This window comes from Pan paniscus, chromosome 8 (genome assembly GCF_029289425.2).
Source record: "Pan paniscus chromosome 8, NHGRI_mPanPan1-v2.0_pri, whole genome shotgun sequence".
Classification (NCBI taxonomy): Eukaryota; Metazoa; Chordata; class Mammalia; order Primates; family Hominidae; genus Pan; species Pan paniscus.
The window spans coordinates 82,873,237-82,895,488 of NC_073257.2; the positions used below are offsets into that span (position 1 = coordinate 82,873,237).

General features: G+C 52.9%; 1 protein-coding gene across 3 annotated transcripts in view; it reads left to right on the forward strand.

Annotated features, from left to right (window-relative positions):
• Positions 1-22,252, forward strand: part of ADAMTS14 (ADAM metallopeptidase with thrombospondin type 1 motif 14) — an 87,554-nt gene that overhangs the window by 47,784 nt on the left and 17,518 nt on the right. For 2 of the 3 annotated variants that reach the window (XR_010113192.1, XM_008968960.4), the window contains exons 5-14: positions 6,663-6,746; positions 7,471-7,627; positions 9,617-9,722; positions 11,248-11,391; positions 12,532-12,664; positions 14,043-14,156; positions 16,206-16,354; positions 18,354-18,529; positions 20,915-21,048; positions 21,433-21,556. Coding sequence is in view for 2 of the 3 variants with exons in the window: in XM_008968960.4 (XP_008967208.1) it covers positions 6,663-6,746; positions 7,471-7,627; positions 9,617-9,722; positions 11,248-11,391; positions 12,532-12,664; positions 14,043-14,156; positions 16,206-16,354; positions 18,354-18,529; positions 20,915-21,048; positions 21,433-21,556 (1,321 nt within the window). In the remaining variant the exon portion in view is untranslated. The remainder of the gene's footprint in view (positions 1-6,662; positions 6,747-7,470; positions 7,628-9,616; positions 9,723-11,247; positions 11,392-12,531; positions 12,665-14,042; positions 14,157-16,205; positions 16,355-18,353; positions 18,530-20,914; positions 21,049-21,432; positions 21,557-22,252) is intronic. The other variant, XM_003815950.5, reaches the window with a different exon arrangement.

Consider the following 22,252-nt stretch of genomic DNA (forward strand, 5'->3'; position numbering starts at 1 on the left):
TTTACAGGACACAGGACCCAACTCAAAGAGCTCTCAACCACCAAAGCTGTGACAATTTGAGCAACAAAACAAATCACAGAGAATTATAGCCCAAGGTGTAAAATAGATAAAAGTCCATACTGATAACATAAATGATAGAATAAATAAACGAAGAAGGGACAAATCTCCCATGCAGAGTAATTCCAGTTTATTCATGTAGAGACTCCGTCTTCAAGGAGGTGGATTTTAACTCCCCACTCCCTAGATGTGGCCACACATAGTGACTTTCTTCTCAAGAATTCAGTATGGAAATCAGGGAGCAGAGGGTAACTTTCAGTGAAGAAACCTGACAAACACTCCCTCAGCTGGGTGATGAAGGCCAACAGCAACAGTGATGAGTCAGGCTGGTATCATGCACCCTTGACATGGCCTGATGAGGAAGCACCTTACCCCTGTGGGCTTCCTCCCCAATAGCCCCCATCTAACCATGAGAAAACCATCAGACGTACCCTAATTGAAGGACACAAAATACCTGCTCAGTGCTGCTCAAGACTTTTGATGACTCAGTGCTGGTCATCAAAAACCAGAAGGCGGGAGGGAGAACCTGTCACAGAGAAGAAACAGAGCAGAGGGGCTAAGGAGACAGGAAGTTTAAATGGAATGTGGCACCCTGGATGGGACCAGGACATTTGCGGGAAATTAGAGAAATCTGAATAAAATGTAGACTTTAGTTAATAACAGCATGTCAGTATTGGTTCGTTAACTGTGACAACCATACCATAGTAATGGAAGATGTTAACATTTGGAATAAACTGGGTATGGGGAGTTTCTGTAATATCCTTGCAACTTTTAGCTGAACCTAAAGTTATTTTAAAATAAAGTTTATTTTTAGAATAATAGGAATTCCAGGCCATTCGCGGCGAGGATTCAGTGAAGCAATGCGGGGAGGCGCTTGTGGGCTGTGCCAGCCATTAGTGGCAATGAGTGTTCCGCTTCTGTTTGAGCGCGGATGGGCTTAATACCCCCAGGGTCTTGCTTTTTCAGCACTGGCCTCCACCTCTCCCTGTTTAAGACCTGCCCGAGCCTGGCTACCAAGCAGTGAGTGGACCTTTTACAACCTTCTTGAGTTGTAAACGCTCCTCATTCTCTCTCCTGGGCCAGAGAAAGCCCACCCCAGCCACCCTGCCACAGAAACTGGTTCTGGACAGCAGCTGAGTGTAGTGGCTAAGGAAGTGGGCCTGAGAGTCATAGAAATCTGAGTTCAACTCCTGGCCTTCTCACTTCTAGCTGCGTGGCCTTGGGCAAGTTACTTACCCTCTCTGAACCTTGGATGTCTTGCCTATGAGACGGAAATAATTCCTCTCCCCATAGGGTTGTTGTGAGGCTGTATGCCAAGCCCTTGGCACAGTGCCTGGCACACAGTAGGTGCTTGGGGAGTAGCAGTGCCTCCCTCTAATCCCAGTACCCTCTACCATCTTCTCTTGTGCTGCCTTTTCTTCCCTTGGTCAGAGAGTGTCCTGACTTTTGCTTGTTTTTCTGGTACATACCCAGTGGTTATCTCAGGTCAATATGTGGTGCTGAATCCTAATGTAGGGGTCCTGGCAGAGGTACTTTGAACATGGCGCAGAGGTGACTTTGAACTTGGCTCAGAGGTGAGAAGCAGGGAAGCTGGACACACTGCTCTGTTCTGCCCTGTGGGTGTGCCTCGTAGCCATCCTGCCTCGTGCCCAACCATGGGAAGCGATCCGTGATCTCCCCTGAGCTAGCTCCCTGGCCTCACCTCTGGCGTTTGGGAGGCAGCCATGGAGGGCCAAGGCAGACAGGGCCAGGTCCTGGGTGCACAGCCAGGCTGGAGTCTGTCAGCGAGCTACCTGTGCATGTTCCAGAGCAGCTGAGGTCCTGGCCATGGTGCCATGTGTCACACGGCCTCTGCAGTTCTACCAGACATGGCAGCCCTGTCCAGCCACCTTCTTGGCCTGTGCAAAGTCTCAGGCAGCTTGAGCCAAATCAAAGACGCTGAGGTCCCTACTCAAGGGCTGGGGATGGCAGGGGTGTGTGCAGATGAGCGTACCAGGGCGCCAGAGGACTGCAACAGGGGACTTGGAATGGAAGGGCTAACTCCACCTTTTTTTTAATGGGGTAGAAAGGGAATAAAATAAAAGCAGTTTATTTTTATCATCCTTATTCAGTATAAGAAAAGACCCAACTGTTTCTCATTGCCAAGCTCCTTTTCTATCACAGCCTCAAAACTCTTCATTTCTCCTTGTGCTTTAGGCTTCCTTTTTGGGATCATTTTCCATCTTCCCTGCCATTCCTTTAGTGGGGTCTGTGTAACAGTTTTTGTTTATCTGATAATGTCTTCATTTCATCATGGTCCTTAAAAGATGGTTTTGTGAGTTCAGGATTCTAGGTTGATGGTTTCTTTATCTCGGTGCTTAGATGGTGCTAATACAGTGTTTTCCGTTTGGTGAGTGATCTGTATTCTCTTTGACGGAGGTGTGCTTACAGGGAAGTCCATAAGAGACTGCGGTCACTGTCCGTCCCCAGAAAGGGAGCAGACATGCTCAGTGAAACTGCCAGCAGGAGACTTAAGGCCAGCAGAGGACGTGGAAGGGAAGGCTGAACAGGTCTCATGCCCCAGGGAACTTTCCAATGATGAAAAACTCCCCACTATTCGGTGCATGTGAGCACTGGCTGGGAAGAAATTCCCTGTCAGATGGAGGGGGATGGCTTAGCCTGTTTGGGCTGCTGTAACAAAATATCCTGTGAGTAGCATAGAAACAACAGAAATTTATTTCTCACAGTTCTGGAGGCTGGGAAGTCCAAGATCAGGGCACCAGCAGATTTGGTGACTGGTGAGAGCCCGCCCACTTTCTGGTTCATACATGGTGACTTCTCACTGTGTCCTCACATGGTAGAAGGAGTGAGGGGGTCTTTCAGGGGCTCCTTTTATAAGGACACTAATCCCATTCAGGAGGGCTCTGCCTTTATGACTTAATTACCCTCTAATGCCTTATCTCCTAATACCATTCCCTTGGGAGTTGGATTTCAACATATGAATTTTGGGGCAACACCAACATTCAGACCAAAGCAGTTGACTTTAGCTACCTTGGTTGCCAGTGACCTTGGGGTTCTCTTGGTGGCCCCACGTGGCTCATGCCTTCCTCTCCCCTGCTGCAAGCCTCTGCCCCTCTCCTTTTAAGGGCTCACAACCTTCTTGGTCCAGGGATCATTCCAGCTCCTCCACTGAGACTTCCCTGAGCCCTCCTGCCCAGACACTGTTTCCCTTTTCTCCAGATCCTGGAGCTGGGTGGTGGGGATGGGGGCCTGAGCTGCAGAACTCAGAACACCAGGCACCTGAAGCCCTTGGTCTCGGGTTGCTTCTTAGTGGTATCTCCAGATGGGCTGTCCCTTTCTGTTTACATAGTATTTGCATCTAGGCCAGTTACCAGGGAGTGGGAAGTGGCATCAGGGGGCCTCACCCCACCTCCTGCCAATGTTGGACAGATGAGCTGTGATTCTATCTCCTGCTCAGACAGGCAGCAGCCCCCTGCCAAGTCCCACTGTAAGGACCTCTCAATGTCCTGAGCTGGAGATGGCAGCTGTTGGAGCAAGGGTCATTGGAGGCTTTGATGAGTGGGTTTGGCCTGTTGAGTGAGGTACAGAAATGAGAAATATGGCAGGATTCTGGCAGCAATTCACATGGTCTGCCTTACAAGAAAGACACGTGGAGGAAGGCAGCAGCCCTGGGCATTTCCAGATGCCCAGAGGCCCAGCAGATGCCCAGAGGCCCAGCAGATGCCCCCGCTGAATGTCCCAGTGACTCCTTTCTTCTCCTGCCCCCGGGATAACCGATGGGTTTACATGAGTATGCGTGGGGCACAGATGTGGCTGTGCAGAGCGTGCATTGCCTGTGATCCTGTCCTTAGTCTGCTTATAGTGCACTCAGGGAGGTCTGCAACACTTACCCACCCCAGTACAGAAGGAAGGCCATGATCCAGTGTTGGAGGGGCTGGGAAGTAAGGGTTACTTAAGGGTCACCCTACTGCAGATCCATGATCATCTCAGCGATCAGCAAAGACTCCTTAGTTTAGAATTCCACCAGGGAGCCTATGTGTGTGTGTGACTGATTGGGTGCCCCTACTCCACCCTGAAGTCCCTCCTAGGATAAGTCTAGGGTGTGTGGATTGAGGAGGACATTGTCTCTACGCATTAGAGCACTTTACTCCCACTGGGGAGGGGAAGAGTTTGGGAAGGAAGCCCTGCTGCTCGTTGGACTATGGTCATTTCTTGTGGTGGGCATTGGCATTGTTCCTTGTGGTGGGGTGTTGGCAGGGAGCTGCTTCCCCTCAGTGGGTGCTGGTCTTTGGTCTTGCTACTCAATTGGATCCAGATATGGGTGCCAGGAAGGCCCGTGGCTGAAGCCTGACACCGGCTGCTCTGAAGTCTGCCCATTCATGAACTGGGGCAGCTGCCAGTTCTGGGCACTGCGGAAAGTGGCTTGGGACTGGGGCTCGGTGATGCACGCGGCTTCTGCTGCCCACAGTTTTGTGCTTACAGCCTGGCTGCCTCCTTGGCTGGCCCAGAAGGGGTATGCCAGCAAAGCGTACATCTCCTGTTCCCCTCCTGGCTCACCCCTTGCCATGGGACTGTCACGCCTGTGTGGTTGGAAGTGCTATTACTCTTCTCTGTGTGGTGGACAATGGTTGCTTTGTGGGTTGTAGGTTGATCACTTTGCTTTTGAGTGGAAAAGAATTGATGGCTGAAGGGCATGGGGAGATGGAAGTAGTGAGAGCAAGACTATGCATGGAGCTCCGGCCCAGCTCCTAGGAAGCCGTGTGGGCAGGAGGCAGAGGCTGGGTTCCACTTCTGCTGGCATCACCTCCCTAACCGCACTGCTGGCATCACATCCCTGACCGCGCTGGTGGCATCACATCCCTGACCGCGCTGGTGGCATCACATCCCTGACCACACTGCTGGCATCACATCCCTGACCATGCTGGTGGCATCACATCCCTGACCATGCTGGTGGCATCACATCCCTGACCGTGCCGGTGGCATCACATCCCTGACCATGCTGGTGGCATCACATCCCTGACCACACTGCTGGCATCACATCCCTGATGGCCGCAGTGGCATTTTTTTGTAGAGACAGGGTCTCACTATGTTGCCCAGGCTGGTTTCAAAATCTTGGCCTCGGCCGGGCGCGGTGGCTCACGCCTGTAATCCCAGCACTTTGGGAGGCTGAGGCGGGTGGATCATGAGGTCAGGAGATCGAGACCATCCTGGCTAACACGGTGAAACCCCGTCTCTACTAAAAATACAAAATAATTAGAAGGGCGTGGTGGCGGGTGCCTGTAGTCCCAGCTACTCAGGAGGCTGAGGCAGAAGAATGACGTGAACCCAGGAGGTGGAGTTTGCAGTGAGCCGAGATCGCACCACTGCACTCCAGCCTGGGCAATAGAGCGAGACTCCACCTCAAAAAAAAAAAAAAAAAAATCTTGGCCTCAAGTGATCCTCCTACCTTGGCCTCCCAAAGCACTAGGATTACAGGCATAAGCCACCGTGCCTATGCCCGGTCAAGATTAGGCTTTTAAATGTATTGAATGGTGTTCTATGAAACAAGCAACATAGAAACAGTATATTCAGTATGATTCCAATTCTGTAAAATAAGATGCATGCATGTACACACGTGGCATGACGCAGGTTAACTGTAGTTATTATAAGTCTGACTAATAGTAGTGTCGGTGATTTCGTTTTCTTCTTTTTTTGTAGTTTTCAATTTTTATTTCTAGTGAAGTGTTTTGTATTCATAAACAAGGTTATTTAAAACAAAAAAGCTGGAGTATCCAATGGGACCACTCAGGAAATGGGTGTCCCCAGGAGAGGGTGAACTCCCTGTCCTTGAGGGTGGACAAGCAGAGGCTGAAGTGTCCGCCTCATGAACACTGTTCAGGAGCTTCCTGGCAGAGGAGTGCAAAGGGCTGGATTCTTTGATGAGCTCTGCAGGACACTGGCCCACAGTCCTGGGCCTGTGAGAAAAAGGAATTATCTAGAGCAGTGCTCTTCAAACTTGCCCATGCCTGCCAGTCAGCTGGGGATCTTGTTCAATTGCAGATCCTTATTCAGGAGGCCTGGGGTGGGGCCCAAGACTCTGCATTTCTCACAAGCTCCCAGATGCTGCTGCTGCTCCAAGGTCCTGGAGTATGTCTCCTGGAGGAGTGCCCACTGCTGCCTCCCCAGGGCCGGGGTACTGTAGGGCAGACATTATGCCAGTGGCAACTGGAACGGTACACAGGGATGTTAGGGCGAGTGGCCTGTGGTTCCCTGAGCCAGGTGACCTGTCTGGAAGAGGCTCTCCAGACGTGGAAAGATGAGTCTTGGTCAGAGTTGCCGAGTTTGAGACCAGGCCCTCTACAATGTGGCTTTGTGGAAAGAGCTCATGGTTGGGATTACATGGTCTAAGATGTGAATCCCAGTTCTGCAGCTTGCTAGCAGTGTGTCCTCGGGCAGGTCATTTTGCCCCCTCAGCCTCAGTTTCTTTATCTGTAAAGTAGGATAAGTATCTTGCCTGGTAAGGTCACGGCGGGGATACCATATGTTAGGTACCTACCCCAGTACCTGGCATGCAGTAGGCCTGTAATGAATGTTTCCTTCCCTTAAACTGTATTTTCTTCTTGCAGGTAGATGAGATTTACCACGATGAGTCCCTGGGGGTTCATATAAATATTGCCCTCGTCCGCTTGATCATGGTTGGCTACCGACAGGTAAACCACCTTGTCAGCAGGCAGGGTTTGCGGGGAGAAGGGTTGTGGGGCCAGAGTGTTGGACCAGCAATGGTGTGGGCTGCAGGGATAAGCATCCAGGAATCTGTTTCCAGAATCAGAACTTGAGGCTATTAGAATTGTGGCTTCAGTGGTGGAGCCTTTGGAGGTGGTAAGCAGCAATTTATGGGTTCCTACAATCTGAGAAACTGACGATTCCACACCTTTATCGCTGGGAGATCCCTCTCCTTGGGGAAACTGGGGCTTACAGTGGGGTGGCCACTGAGACAAGTCATGTTATGGTTGAGCCCTGGTGCCCTGCGCTCTGCAATCTTAGACTACCAGTCACCTATTATTAAATGGGGGTAGCCACCAAACTTTCCCGTAAGGGCTATTGTGAAGATTAAATAAAACAATGAATGCAAAGCGTAGAGGAAATGCTCAGAACAGCACCTGCCTTGCAGGTTAGTTGAAGGGATTGGAAATTGTGTGTGTGAAGTTCCCGGCAGAAACGCATCTCAGCATGGTGCTTGGCATGTGATCATCCCTGAAAGCAGGCAGGGCTGTGTGCCAGCAGCAGTTGAGTGGGGACAGCTGGTGATCTTGGGGTGGGTCCTGCAGTCCTCTGGGCCTTAGCGTTCCCATCTGTAAGTGGGAGGAGAGAGGCCTGCTGTTTCTAGGGCTCTGACCCTCCACGTGGCTGTTGGTGCTCTCCCGGCCCCTGCAGTCCCTGAGCCTGATCGAGCGCGGGAACCCCTCACGCAGCCTGGAGCAGGTGTGTCGCTGGGCACACTCCCAGCAGCGCCAGGACCCCAGCCACGCTGAGCACCATGACCACGTTGTGTTCCTCACCCGGCAGGACTTTGGGCCCTCAGGTATGCAAGGTACTGTATTTGCCATGGCCAGGTGTGTGCAGCATGCACGGCAGACAGAGGCTGGGCCTGGAGGCAGATGGGCTCTCTTCTGGGGCCCACCACATGGAGGTTTGAAGGGATGGGACCTGGACAGCCGAGGATGAGCTTTGCAATGGTTTATTGGGACCGTGGGAAGTAGAGGGGTCCCTACTCTTGTCCCCGATATTTTGGTGGAGGCTGCAGGCAGCTGTGAGTGGTCAGGCCCTGGGTCCTGTGCTTAATGTCCCAGAGCCTGGCTGCTGGAAGACCCTCCATGGGCTTCAAGATGCTTCTCTCCACACTGTGTCCTTCTGTCCTCATTGCAGACTGTGGGACACCTAAGATGGGGCTTGTGTGGGCTGCAGAACAGGAAGTCTGTGCTCTGCCTCCAGCTCCACACCTTGCCAACCCAGTGGTCCAAGATATCTCTTCATCTCCCTGGGTCCTCCCAATTGTGGAATGGGGAACATCATAATATTTGCCTTCCCCCATTCCGGGGCTGCTAAAGGCCCCGGGGGTGCATGACATGTTTGTGACAGAGTATTGACAATTGTAAATACTCTGAAAACATGCAGCTTTGATACCCATATGGGGAAACTGAGCCATGGGGTGGTTAAGAGACTTGCCCATGTGGTTTGCAGACAGGAGGCAGATGTGAGACTCAAACTGGATCTCCAGGTTCCATGTTGAAGGCTTTCTATTTTTTTCTGCTTTAATGCTGGAAATCAGTTGGTCAGCCCTGCCTACCCAAAAGATTTCTTGTCTGAATGACTGAAGCCCCAAATGTGGTTTTACACACCACACACACACACACACACGTACAGACATCCACACACATGTACAGGCCCATGTGCACACAGACACATGCACACATGCAAATAGACATAAGCCAGTGTGTACATGTACAGATATACAAACACACACGTATACACAGACACACAGAGACACTGCATACATGTAGAGACACAAAGACACATGTACATGCATGCACAGGCACTCACATAGACACAGACATGCACACACATGTATATCACATGTAGAGCAAATCTCAGCCTTCCAGGACAACAGAGGCCCCAGAAACCTCCTTCCCACTCAGCCTCTTGCTATACTCCCCAAACCATGTCAAATAAAAGAACATTTCAGCTCCTCTAACATGAAGGAATAGCTCTGTCTGGGGGGACTGCAGGCCTAGGCAGGGACATGCCCTTTGTCATTATCCCCACCTTGGAGGCCCCTAGGACACAGGCCTCATGCATGGTAGTGCTTAGCTGGTGCCGGCCCCCCTGCACTGCCATGATTCCTGTGTGGCCTGCCTGCACATTGGCCTGTGTCCTCCCCACCTCTGAAGAGTTGTCTCAGCTGTCCTTCACTGCCCTCCATCAGCCATTCCTGGTCCCCCTCAACTCCTTCCAAACCATTCCCTTTCCCCTTCCTCCAGCTCCCCCGCTGCACCCTGGCTTGCTTCTTGAATTCTAGCCTTTCTGGCCCATGCCTCATCACGTGATCTCCCTGCCAAACCACAGTTCTTTAGCTGTGGCGGTGGGTGGGTAGTGGGGTGTTGCAGGGTCGGGGTAGGCTCGGATCTGAGTCTCCTGTTTTCCCCCTGGTACCTAACATAATGCTGCCCCCAACTCCTGCATAGAAAGTGTTCGGAGCTTGTTTGCTGATTGACTGTGGGACTGGAGGGAGGCATTGTGGAAGTAGTGTGTTTGCAGGCCCGGGTGTTCTCTGGTTTAGAGGGGCGCTGATAAACCCTGGGAAACTGCAGGCCAAGAGGGAAGCCATCAAGCCCTAGGATGTGAGGGTGGCTTGGCCCAGGTTTGTCTGGCTGCAGGTGGGACTTTGTGAGCATCTGTCTTCCTCCAGGAACGTCCCCACTCCAAGCACTGACCAGAGGGCTGGGCTGGGCACAGACCTCAGTGTGTCCTGCCTCACCTGCCCTCCACCTCGCTCTCCACCTTTTCTTTCTCTCTTCGGCAGGGTATGCACCCGTCACTGGCATGTGTCACCCCCTGAGGAGCTGTGCCCTCAACCATGAGGATGGCTTCTCCTCAGCCTTCGTGATAGCTCATGAGACCGGCCACGTGTAAGTGGCAGCAGCAGGGTGGGTGGGACTGGCAGCTGTGCCGTGAGCTCCAGGGAATTCTGTGGCTGTGGGAGGATTTGCCCAGCTTGGCCTGGTCCCAGTGTCCTGGGAGGTGTCAGAGGAGCTGGCCTGCCACTGCGGCATGGCCTCCTGCAGTTACCAGTAGAGGGAGGCCCTAACCTGAGTTAGGAGGAGCCAAGGGGCATGAGTAGTAATTTGGGCCTGCCTTGGGCCCAGCCTCCAAATCCCAGGGCCATAGGGGACCAGATGTGGCCCTGCCTGTGGGTGGGTCAGTGGCAGTGTCCCCATCACACGCAGAGGCCTGCTCTCTCTGGGTGGTCTTGATCTCTGGCTTCCCTCCATCACGTCCACACTTGAGGCCTTTCTAAGACTTGATCCAGCCCACCCTGATACTCAGCACTCATTGGAGTGCTGGCCTGAGCCCACTGTAAACAGGTGCACTTAGAGCTTAGGCGGTGGGCCAGGCAGAGGCTGGCTTGCCTGATCTTAGGGCTTTGGGTTTTGTTTAGAGTGTGTTCATTCATTCAATATTTCTTGAGCACCTACCATGCACCAGGCCCCATTCTAGGAATGAGGCTACAGTGGAGACCAGGACAGAGAAGCCCTCAAGAGGCTACATGCTGGGTGGACACAAATGAACTACTGTTCAGTAGGTCATGCCATGTCACAGGGGCAGAACCAAGGGACACCATCAGCCCTGTTAGATTTTATCCCAGCTCTGCTCCTCCAGGCAGGTGGGACCTCCTCTCCACACCTGCAACATGAGGCTGACACCAGGGGAACCTCTGAGGCCCCTCCCTGTGGAGACACAAGGTCAAGCTTATAGGCCTGTGTATCTGCCTAGCAATCAAAGCCAGATGCAGCCATCTGGGAATGTTTAAGAACTTAGAATTCTTGGGATTTGGCATTAATGACTAATTGTGAAAAGCAAACTTTTAAATGTAAACTCTTATTATGGTAGGTGCCTACCATGTGCAAAGCTCTGTGCCCAGCCTTGCAGAGTCTTGGAGAGGCTCAAGAGGCAGGCGCTGACAGGGGCTCAAGCAATAAGGTTGAGTTGAGTTGAATGAAACCTGGTCTTTGCACTCAAAGGCCCTCCGTGGGAAGCCAGCAAATGGCTATGAGTTTTTAATGGTGGGATAGATGGCTCCTGCTGTGGAGGTGAGCCCACAGGTGAGACAGCTAGGACCAGTGGCCAAGTGGGGCTTGATCTGGCCTTGGAAGCTGTAAGAACATGGGTGGAGCTCACAGAAGGGGTGGGTGTCTGGGAGTGGTGAACAGCAGGAGCGAAGGCTTGGAGGGCAGGATGAGCCCCGTCCCAGTGGGAGCAGCCTTGGAGAGAAGATTGGTCCTCCCCACTACGTGGTTGGAAAACTGAGGCCAGGAAGAGCGGTCCGAGCTCCGGGTCAGGTCAGGGTCTCCTGCTGCTGGCCTGCCTGCCTGCCTGCCTTCCCGGGGCAGGCTCCTGGGATGTATCAGGACTCCTCTGTCTTCCCCATTCCAGGCTCGGCATGGAGCATGACGGGCAGGGGAATGGCTGTGCAGATGAGACCAGCCTGGGCAGCGTCATGGCGCCCCTGGTGCAGGCTGCCTTCCACCGCTTCCATTGGTCCCGCTGCAGCAAGCTGGAGCTCAGCCGCTACCTCCCGTAGGTCATTCCTGCCCTCAGAGCTGGGATAGGGGAGCATGCGACCTGCCACTCTGAGCAGACATCACACAGCTGGCTGGCTTCCCCACGTCGCCCCTGGCTTGACTCTTCTGTGACTCATCTCGCCTCCCCGCCAAACCTGGCCTAAAACATACCCCATTAGCATAGCAGGTGGATTAGTCTAGTGTTTCAGAACGTGTTCAGGTGACCATTTACATAGAATTCTTATTAAAAATGCAGACCCCCTGGCTCACGGAAGATGGTAAGTTAGATTCTGCTGGGGTTGGGTCTAGAAAGCTGGATTTATCAAGCATTGCAGGTGATACTTATGCCTGCTGAAGGTTATGAGCCACTGGGCTGAGGCTTGGGGCTCTAAACCCAGTGGCTCCTAATGACCCCTTTGAGCCCACCTGGCCCCAGCCCCCAGAGCTGCCCGGGATCGACTTCTCAATGGATGAACAGTGCCACTGTGGCTTTCCCCCAGGCCCCAAGGAAATGGGCATGCTGAGGAGGGAGCTCCTCCTCTCCCCACTCCCATCCTTGGCCCCAGCAGCACACCCCCAATTCCGGCCTGGCTGGTCAGCTCCTGGGTCTTCAAGGATGTTCAGGTACAGAGCAAGTGTTAGACTCAGGACCTTGAGGCCTGAGAATGGGAGGCCAAGTGGATTTGGATGGGGGCAGGTGGAGGCAGAGATATAGTCACTAGCCCCGTACAGGAGCTGGCCAGGGCAGCTCGCCCAGGGTCCATCTTGCATGGTAGGCTTTTCTCCTTCTTTCAGTACAGAGTGAGTCCTCAAACTGTCTATGAATCAACCATTAGTCTTGGCCATATCGTGTCCCTCTAAGGTGGGCAAAATGACCACCTAATCCAGCTGCAAGCTGAGTATCTAATCCCAGTCTGGGTACCCTCGCCTTTGGCTGCAAATGGAGCCCTTCCAGATATAGTCACTGGTGGGAGTGAGGTCCTGAGTGAGGGGCTGCCCAAGGCAGCCCGTTCTCCCTGGAAGAGACAGCGCTGGGAACAGAATAGCGGGTGCAAATTCTTGCAGGCCTTGCTCATGAAAACCCCAGCCCCTGGGAAGGGAAAGCCTGGGACTTCCTGCTGTCAGCCTGGCTCACCTTCCTTGTCTCTACTGGCAGCTCCTACGACTGCCTCCTCGATGACCCCTTTGATCCTGCCTGGCCCCAGCCCCCAGAGCTGCCTGGGATCAACTACTCAATGGATGAGCAGTGCCGCTTTGACTTTGGCAGTGGCTACCAGACCTGCTTGGCAGTAAGTAGCCATCTGGCCTCTGCCAGGTGGTTGGGGGCCAGGGCAGTGTCCTTCTGTGGCCCATGCTGACCATTCATGAGGTGCCTTCTGCCCAGCTGGCCAGTGGGCCTGGTGATGGGCCCACAGACACAGTGCCAGCCACCATGCAGGGATGCAGAGTGAACACCTGTGGGGGCAGGTGAACACAGTGGCTTGGGAATGCATTAGCCCTGGGAAAGATGGGAACAGCAGAGCAGAGAGGGTGGGCACCTGATGGGATACTGTCTGGATATTGCAAGGGAGCCCAGGTTCCAGATAAGGTGTTGGGCTCTGGCCTGGTGGAGCAGCAGGTCCCACACCCTCCGGGGATGTGCCAGTTCTTTCAGTCTAACTCCCCACCTTCTGCACCTGCACATCACCTCTCTCCAGAGCGTCAGTTCCATGTCCCTGCTGCCTGTGCCTGAGGACATAGATACAAGGGAGCATAACCTTGTCCCTACCCTGCAGGATGGCACAGGGGAAGACTGCTGAGCCTGAGATCAGCTAGAGTCCCCTAGGAGAGAACTCAACAGCTGCCACCCAGGGCCCAGGCTGAGCTGTCAGAGAATGGGCCATCTCAGGGGTAGGGGGCTTTCTGAAGGAGGCAGGCCTTGGGGACCTGAGTGCTTCATACTACCCATCAGGGAATGCAGCTCTCTTCACCTCCATGGAATGGGGAGTGCCCCCAACCATGTGTGGACACCTTCCCCACTGTCTGGGACATGTGGTCTGACAAAGTGCCTGAGTTGTGGGCAGAGGACCAGGACATGGGATTTCAGGGTCCAAATGCTGTACTTGTAGGATGCTTGTCTGGCTGGCAGGGGATAAGAGGGAATATTAAGGAAGCTATGGCTTCTCTGGACAATCTGAAACATAAGGTCATCAACCTCTGGCATGGCTGGGTGTCCAAGTTACAGGGAGGTGGCGTCCCAGCCTCGTTGGAGTACTGGGGTTGGGGGGGTCTGGGCTGGAAAGCAGCAGTCCCCTTAATTCTCCCCATGTGCACAGGGCTCAGGGCAGGGGCACTGTGAACCCAGACCTCCCCAGAGCCTCACACCCTAGTCCCAGCTCAGTGACAAATGGCCTCTGTAAAGCGGGGGAGGGAGGCCTTGGAGAGAGAACGACAAGAGCATGGGCCATGGCTAGGCTCTTTCTCAGTGCCATGGAGAAAGGAGGGGTCCCTGGAGGCTGCCGGTACTTGGGGTTGAGTAAACTTGAAGCAGGTGAGGGGCTCTGGCTGCCTTCCCTGCAGTGCCCTGGGTGCCTGCACTCATCACACCCTCTTTTCTCTCCATCACTGCCCTTTGTTCTTGGACAAAGAGCCAGTCCAGTCTGGTGACCCCATTCCCTTGCCATGCAGTTCAGGACCTTTGAGCCCTGCAAGCAGCTGTGGTGCAGCCACCCTGACAACCCGTACTTCTGCAAGACCAAGAAGGGGCCCCCGCTGGATGGGACTGAGTGTGCACCCGGCAAGGTACCTGTGGGGTGTGCAGCAGGAGTGGCCTTCCTGGGGTGCAGGGCATCCATCACTGGCATGGGGGTGGATCCCAGAGTGAACCCTGGCCCCTCCCTCCAAGTGCTTATATGAGTTGGGGGTGGTGCTAAAAGACAGTGGTGAGTCCAGTGTGTGGGTAAATACACGTGGAGTCTTCCCATAAACTCACCCTGTCTTCTCTCCCAGCCCACAGCCCTTTGTCTCTGTAATTGGCTGAGGGTAGCATGATCTCCTAGCCAATCTGACAGAAAGGCTTACTTCCATTTTACAAATGAGAAGAATGAGGCCCAGGCAGGTTAATTAAGGAACTTTATGGGGTCCCTCAGGGAGTGATTAGCAGAGAAGGGATGCAGAGAAATCTCTGTGTGTCCTGCCTACTCCCCCACCCCTATGCTGTCTCTGAGCATGAGACACACATGTTCTCCCCACACCAACCTCCTTCATGAATGTCCTGTGTTTGCTCCCTCATGCATGTGTGGGTGCCAGGGCTTCATTTGCCCGGGGGACCCCGTGGCTGGGTCTGAAACCCAGCTCTGCTCTGCTGCCGGCCCTGCCCTTGATCACTGTGGTGACCTTGGGCCGTTCATTGAACTTTTCTGACTCGCCGACACCTGACCAACCTCAGGGTTGTTCTGAGGTAACTGACTCATGTCAAGGCACGTGAGGGAGCAGGGAAGAAGCCAGGTGCTAGGAGAGGTGGTTCCTCAGCATCAGCAGGAGCCCAGCCCCAGGGCCACCCCACCAGCCTGCCCCCTGCCTCCTGCCCTAGCCAGGCTCCTCCTATTCACACCTGTCCTGCTGAGCAGCTCTGGGGCTTGTCCTATCACAGGTGGATGGAGCTTCCCCTGGCCTGGCAGGTCCTTGATGGGTTATAGCTGTTCCAGGTCTTTCCACTTCTTAAGTTTTCCCAGGTGTTTTCAAAGTTCCAGACCCTCCCCAGCCACAGTTTCACGAGACAGTTCATCAGTGGTTCTCTATCTGGGCTGCATATTGGAATCATCCTGGTAGTTTTAAAACCCCTCCTATAGAACAAGAAGTGACTGCAGATGAGCACGGAGAATATTTTTGAGGTGATAAAAATATTCTCAAATTGGATTGTGGTGACGATTGGACAACTTTGCGAATTTATGAAAAGTCATCGCATTGCATACTTGAAATGAGTGAATTCTATAGTACGTAAATTACACCTCATTATAGTGCCTCCAAAAGTTCCTACCCCTAGTGATTCTGACTCAGTTGGTCTGGGGTGAAGATCAGGCATCTGAAGTTGTAAAATCTCCCCCAGGTGATTCCAAGGTTGAGAACCACTGAGTTCATCTCTTGGGAGATGAACTTTGCCCAGAGAGCTTTGTGCATTTTTTTCATGCTACCCTATAGGAAAAGGGAAGGGAGTTGCCTCTAGTTGAGCCCTCCCTTATTGCCTGGCCCTGTGCTAAGGCCTGTATAGATATTAGAGCAGTCCCACCTAACAGGTGGGTAAACTGAGGCTCAGCAAGCTAAAGTAGCCACACGTAGCTAGTATTGCTGAGCTGGGATTCAAACCCAGGAATCCTTCATGCATACACTCCTTCCACTGCATGCACAGACCTCCCTGCATGGCTGGTCTGCCTCCCAGAAGCACATCTCATGATCCCTGGAAGGTGATTTTGAGATACAGAGCCAAGATCAACTCTCGCTAGTGTGGGAAGATTGTGTCTTCTCTCCCCTATCAGCCTTTTATTACTCCCGGGTGTGCAGATAATTGCACATTTATTATCACTGTTCATCATAAGATCTGCCATTTCTGGAGGGCCTTGTATACTGGATGTGATCTCATCAGAAGCCACGAGCAGGTGCAGTTACCCACATTGTCCAGTTGAGGAACAGGCCCAGAAAGGCAAGCCTTTTGTTTAAGGCTGCTCAGCTCATGCTAGGGGTGGGATTCTGCCTAAACCCAGGCTCATGCTCTTGCTATCCCTTTTTCTGGCTCCCCGGGTGGGCTCCGCAGCAGCAGCCCAGGGTGACCTCATGCCCTCTGCTCTGCCCCAGTGGTGCTTCAAAGGTCACTGCATCTGGAAGTCGCCGGAGCAGACATACGGCCAGGATGGAGGCTGGAGCTCCTGGACCAAGTTTGGGTCATGTTCGCGGTCATGTGGGGGCGGGGTGCGATCCCGCAGCCGGAGCTGCAACAACCCCTCGTGAGTGTGCTTGGCTAGGGTGGGGAGGGCAGGGAGTCCCTCCCCAGGGTGGAGGGGCTTGGAGGGGAAGGCACTGGGGAGACAGTGCAGGAGAGAAGGGCCCCTGTGGGTGGTTGTGTATGCTAACGCATGAGGACACAAACTTGTTGGTGGAGGCAGATCACTCCTACCTGCATCCACTAAGAACTCTCAGGTCTGCCTTCTGTGCGTTTGTCTGAACCAGTGGTTCTCAAGCTCATGCGCAGAAGATTCCCCAGAGTCTGGGTGGCCCTACTTCTTCATGCGTGTAAGTCCTCTGATGACCCCGACCCTCTGGCTAAACTTTGAGAAACACTGATCTAAGCTCTTTGTTGGAGGAATCAATTTCCTAACTTTGTTTTCTACCACATGGAGAAAATCTCCCTTTAATTTTTCTTAACTCTTTCTAACATCAAAGCTCCTTCCCCTCTTCCCCACCCCCGAGTTTTAGCATTCTGTGGGAGATGTCCATTCTCCCTTCTCATCCCCTCTATAGGGATCTTCTCCCCAACTCCATGGTTTTGGGATATCTGAGCCCTAGTTCTCCATCTCCATCTCCAAGCAGAAGCAGCCTGTTTAGAACGGCACCACGGGAGATGGGGACTGGCCAAGGCCAGCTGCATGGCTTGGTTGGCTCTAGGAATGCAGGAGTTCTGAACCCCCACAACAACAGGGCCTGGCCTGACCCCCTCACAGCACTGAGGGGTATGATGAAGACTGCGGAATTGCAAAGTTGTAGGGTCACAGTGGCTCTGGTGTCCTCAGGAGTGGTCATTCATACTGTTATTTATCGCTAGGGATGGGAAACTCACTGCCTATTGAAGCAGCTGTTCCTTTGTTTTAGAGAATATAGCCGTATAGTTGATATGGACAGCTATATTGACCTTCTACACACATGAACCAAAATGGACTGCCTTGTAACTTTCATCTGTCGGGAATACAAAGTCTGTGGTTATAGAAAAGCCCAGGGGTCCCTGTTCTGAGTAAATCACCTTGCAGGCATGACCGACAATTATCCCTTGGTATAATTGGTATCAAAGCTACCATTTATTGAGCTCCTGTGTAATAACAACTCTTTTTATTTTATGAGGCTTAAATGAAATAATATGTGTGCTCTCAGCACCATGCTCACACAAATTAAATACTTAATGAAAGACAGCCGCTGTTATAATAATCATTATTATAGTATGTCAAGCACTTTGTGCTAGGTAGGATGCTAAGCACTTAGGTACAAAAATCTGTGCAATTCTCCCACATGTCTATGAGTAGGGTACTGTTAACCCCAGCACTTGGACACTTTGTATCAAGTCTTACCCAATCCTCTTGACTTAATGAAGAAGAGAGCATAGATGACTATAAAATACCTTTTCTTACTATTCTTCACAGACACACCAGGAGGTGAGTAAAATAAGAGGGATTATAGTCCCTGTTTTCAAGGGGAAATTAAGCCACAGCAAGGCTAAGTGGCCTGGCCAAGGTTGCACGGTCAGGACTTGGAAGCCAGCTCTTCTGATTCCAAATCCAAGTTTCTTTTTACCACTCCTTAGTTTATGATGATATTAAGTGGAAGTTGATGCAAATGGGAGTGGCTGAGTCGTTTATGGGGGCCTGCTCTATGCCAGGGCCTGCAAAACAGTTGAAGGCACCCACAAAGATGAATAAGATGGATTTCTCTTCCAGTCCAGCTGGAGAGGGTTAGTCAGTCCCTGTGTCAGTCTGTACATCTGTCTGTCACACTCACCGTGGAATAGGTGGTGTATGTCTGAAGGGTAAAGCAGTCAGGGAGGAAGAAGGATCTGGATAGCTCTTCAGCTGAGCTCCACAGCCCCCACCCTGGGAGCCATTCTCTGGTTTATGTCAGTGGAGGCCCTTGTCATGCTATTATGAATGGCTGAGCTGCTCCTGGTGGCTGTGTGGGAAACCTGGCCCTCCCCAGCCTTCCCAGCCAGCAAGGTCATCCATTTCTCTGTGTCTGTCCCAGCCCAGCCTATGGAGGCCGCCCGTGCTTAGGGCCCATGTTCGAGTACCAGGTCTGCAACAGCGAGGAGTGCCCTGGGACCTATGAGGACTTCCGGGCCCAGCAGTGTGCCAAGCGCAACTCCTACTATGTGCACCAGAATGCCAAGCACAGCTGGGTGCCCTACGAGCCTGACGATGGTGAGTGGGCCCCACCCCCCTCCCACTCCATGTCCTTAGGCATCTGCGGGGGCTGTGTGTGCCCAGGCAGGGCCTCCCACCCCTACATACACCAGTGAAGGTGGAGGGACAGTGGGGGTGCCAAAAGGGACACTGAAGTCAGCAGGCTCACCATATACCCTTTCGTAGGCCTGTTCTTGGTATACTTCTGGGGTCATCATCCCCATCAAGGCCATCCCTGATTTGTGTACTTATGATGACAGTTTTCTGGCAGATGCAAGGAAAGTGTCTTGAGGAAGGGACACTTCACACACAGGTGTTGCCAAGGCCAGCAGCAGTGTAGGCTGTTAGGGTTGCCTGCCTTTCGTCTTCTGTCCCTACCTGCAGGGAGAAGAATTATATAGGTGCAGGCGCCCTTCCTGTTGCATGACCAGTGTCCTGAGGAGCTCAGTCCTATTACACGCTGTGTTTTTAGGTTTTACTGATTGGGTTGTGGTTTCAGCAGAGTCGATGAGATGATTTTGGAAGGCAGGCAGATAGGATCTGGTGGGATCTTCATAACGACTCTCTAGGCTGCCCTGGGACATACACAGGACTTCTAGACTCCTGTAAAGAGTCTGAATTTGGGGACCATAGTGGTGCCAGTTCCCATCTGTTTTTGAGTGTTTCCAGTGATGGCTCCATAGCAGCAGAGCATCCAGTGAAGGGTTGGGATTCGTGGCAAGTCAGAGCCTCTGCTGGAAGAGCCCTCAATGATCCTCTGATTCTAGCTTTCCCCTGCCAGCCTCTCCATGGGTCCTCCATGGACAGATGCTCATTCTCCATCACACAACTCTTGGCCCAGACAGCTCCCATCAGGACGGGCTTTCCTCCCTGGAGCCTGGGCTCCACCCCAGAACTGTCAGCTCTTCAGCTCTGGTCTAGAATGACAGACTCTTCAGGTTGGAAGGGACCTCAGAGGCCTGTCATTGCCAGATTCTTCCAGAGCATCCTTGCAGGGGGTGTCTTCTCTCTGCTTGGATTCCTCCTACTCTGGGGAGCTCACCACTCCCTTCGCACTGTTGCTGCCCGGAGAGCTTCCGTTGCTGCCCAGAGAGCTGCCTGCCTGGGTCAGGATCCTGCCTGTCCTGGGTTGGAGCTCCACCAGACCCAGGTCCCTACAGGAATCTGGTTCCTGTGGATGAAATCCAAGGTGGTCTTGGAGGTTGTGGCTTCCATTGCTGCCTAGAGAGCTGCCTGCCTGGGTCAGGATCCTGCCTGTCCTGGGTTGGAGCTCCCCCAGACCCAGGTCCCTACAGGAATCTGGTTCCTGTGGATGAAATCCAAGGTGGTCTTGGAGGTTGTGGCTCCAGACTTGAGTCCTTCATGCTGGAGACAAGGAGTTACCAGCTGTGCTGGAGCCCAGGGACCAGAGCAGAGCCCAAGAGTTTCCTTAGTAATTGGCTGAGGGAATCTTGGTTTGAAAGCCTTCCAGATCCATTCAGAAACCAAACCAGCAGCCACAGCGTTGGGGAGAGGAGGGGCTGGGAGGCCCGTGGGGCAGCTGGACTTTGGGTTTTTCCCAGGACTGTTAGACGAATTCCAGGAAGTTAGCTAAGCCCCCAACCTCCTTTTTTCTAAGAAGCACAGTAAGTGTTTATATATGCTCTGGAACCTCCTTTTTAGGATATCTATAGCCCACATAAAGAAGGAAACATTTAATTGTTAGGACCAGAAAGGACTCTCTTTCTCCCTGACTGTTGCTCCATTTTGCAAACCCAGATACAGACCGCTTTTCTGCCTTTTTTTCACGCAGACTTCTAATGTTTACAAACATGTTAAGACGCATGTCATACATGTGCACAGTGAAGTTTTGTAGGGGTCAGAGCAGGACTCAAGCCAGACTGCTAAGGTTAGAATCCAGGCTGAACCACTTATCGTGTGGTTGTGTGGACTTGAGCAAGTTCCTTAACCTCTCTGGTCCTCAATTTCCTCCTCTGTAATGCTAGCACCTACCTCATTGAGGTGTTGAGAGGGTTAAATGAGTTAATTCATGAAAAGCCATTAAAGCTGTATTTTAAGGGCATGTGAAGGTTTTAGAAATATCTAGTACATAGTAAGCATTCACTAAGCGTTGGCTTATTATTACTTTATCACTTGATTTTTCTCAATAAGCCGATGTGGCATTTTACTGATTAGGGATAATAAAAATAGGGAACAAAGGCTGGGAGAGGTCAGAGCATTTACCCAAGGTCACATGGCTAATAAGTGACACAGCAGGGATTTTCAGTCCCCGTGCCACACCCAGTGCTCCCCCAACTGTCCAGAGCTGGCCCCAGAGCTTTCTGGCTGGACCACATACTGATCTGTCCTGGGCCACTTTCTCTGAGCCCAGCTGGGGACTCAGCATAGTCCCTCTCCCTACAGACGCCCAGAAGTGTGAGCTGATCTGCCAGTCGGCGGACACGGGGGACGTGGTGTTCATGAACCAGGTGGTTCACGATGGGACACGCTGCAGCTACCGGGACCCATACAGCGTCTGTGCGCGTGGCGAGTGTGTGGTGGGTGCACCTCCAGCCACCCCGACTACCGGCACAGGGAGACTGGAGGGCTGCACTGCAGCCCCTCCTGCCTGGGAAGATGAGCATTGCCTCACCGGCCCACTCGCAACACCCTGTTGGTCCTCAGCATAGCCCTGGGGTGCTGGAAGGGGCTAATTATTGCTCAGCCCCATTGGAGGGGAGAGGAGATGGCAAGAATCCTCATCACGCCGGGTGTAAGACCTCACCCAGGTCCCACGGTGAATTCGTGCCAGAATCCTGTCCAGGGACACCTCCCAGGCCAGAGGTCCTCTCCTGACCAGGGCCTGGGGATGGGAATGGGAGCCCCGGGGTGGCGGTGGGGGCAGGGGAGCCTCCTCCCACTGACCTCACCTCTGGCCTCAGCCTGTCGGCTGTGACAAGGAGGTGGGGTCCATGAAGGCGGATGACAAGTGTGGAGTCTGCGGGGGTGACAACTCCCACTGCAGGACTGTGAAGGGGACGCTGGGCAAGGCCTCCAAGCAGGCAGGTGAGCCGGGCTGGGGCTGGGGGGATGATGAGGGCTGACTGGAGTTCTTGCCGTCCCTCAGGGGGCCCTCCCTCCTTGAACTGTGCCACAGTCTGGGGTGGGGAGAAGGGGCCCTGGGGCCCATCTCCAGGCCTTCCTGGGCTGCCCAGGCTGGTGAGCCAGGTGCTGCAGCCAGTCACCTCATCTTTCAGGCAAGCTCCTCCCTGAGTTTGGGGCCCAGGAGCTCCAAGAGACATTTTCCCGCTAGGTAAAGTTTTGTGATGGGAGCTCGGCCATCCCTTGGACCTTGGGGCTATTGGTGGGAGGGAGGCATCAGACAGGTCTAAAGGTGTAGCCAAGACTGGACTGATAATTTTCTTTTCCTCTCTCCTTCCTCATTTTTTTTTAAACCTGCGGCACTTTCTGCTTTGAATTCCTGGTATCTTTGAGTTCCTTGACTTTCCTCTCTACCTCCAATCTGACCAGACTTGCTGTGGAAAAGAACCAGATATCAGTCCTTCACACTTTAGTATAAATGGGCCCTATTTTCCCTTGGGAGATGTTACACTTTGTCTCACCTTTGATTGTTGGGGACAAGGTTGGTGGCTCTGAGAAAGTCCAGGCCTTGGGTCGGGAGGGCCATGGGGGCTCAGGACAGTCATGTGGAGTCTTCATGGCCTTTATCATTTAAATCCCATCAGTAGCAAGTAGCTTAAG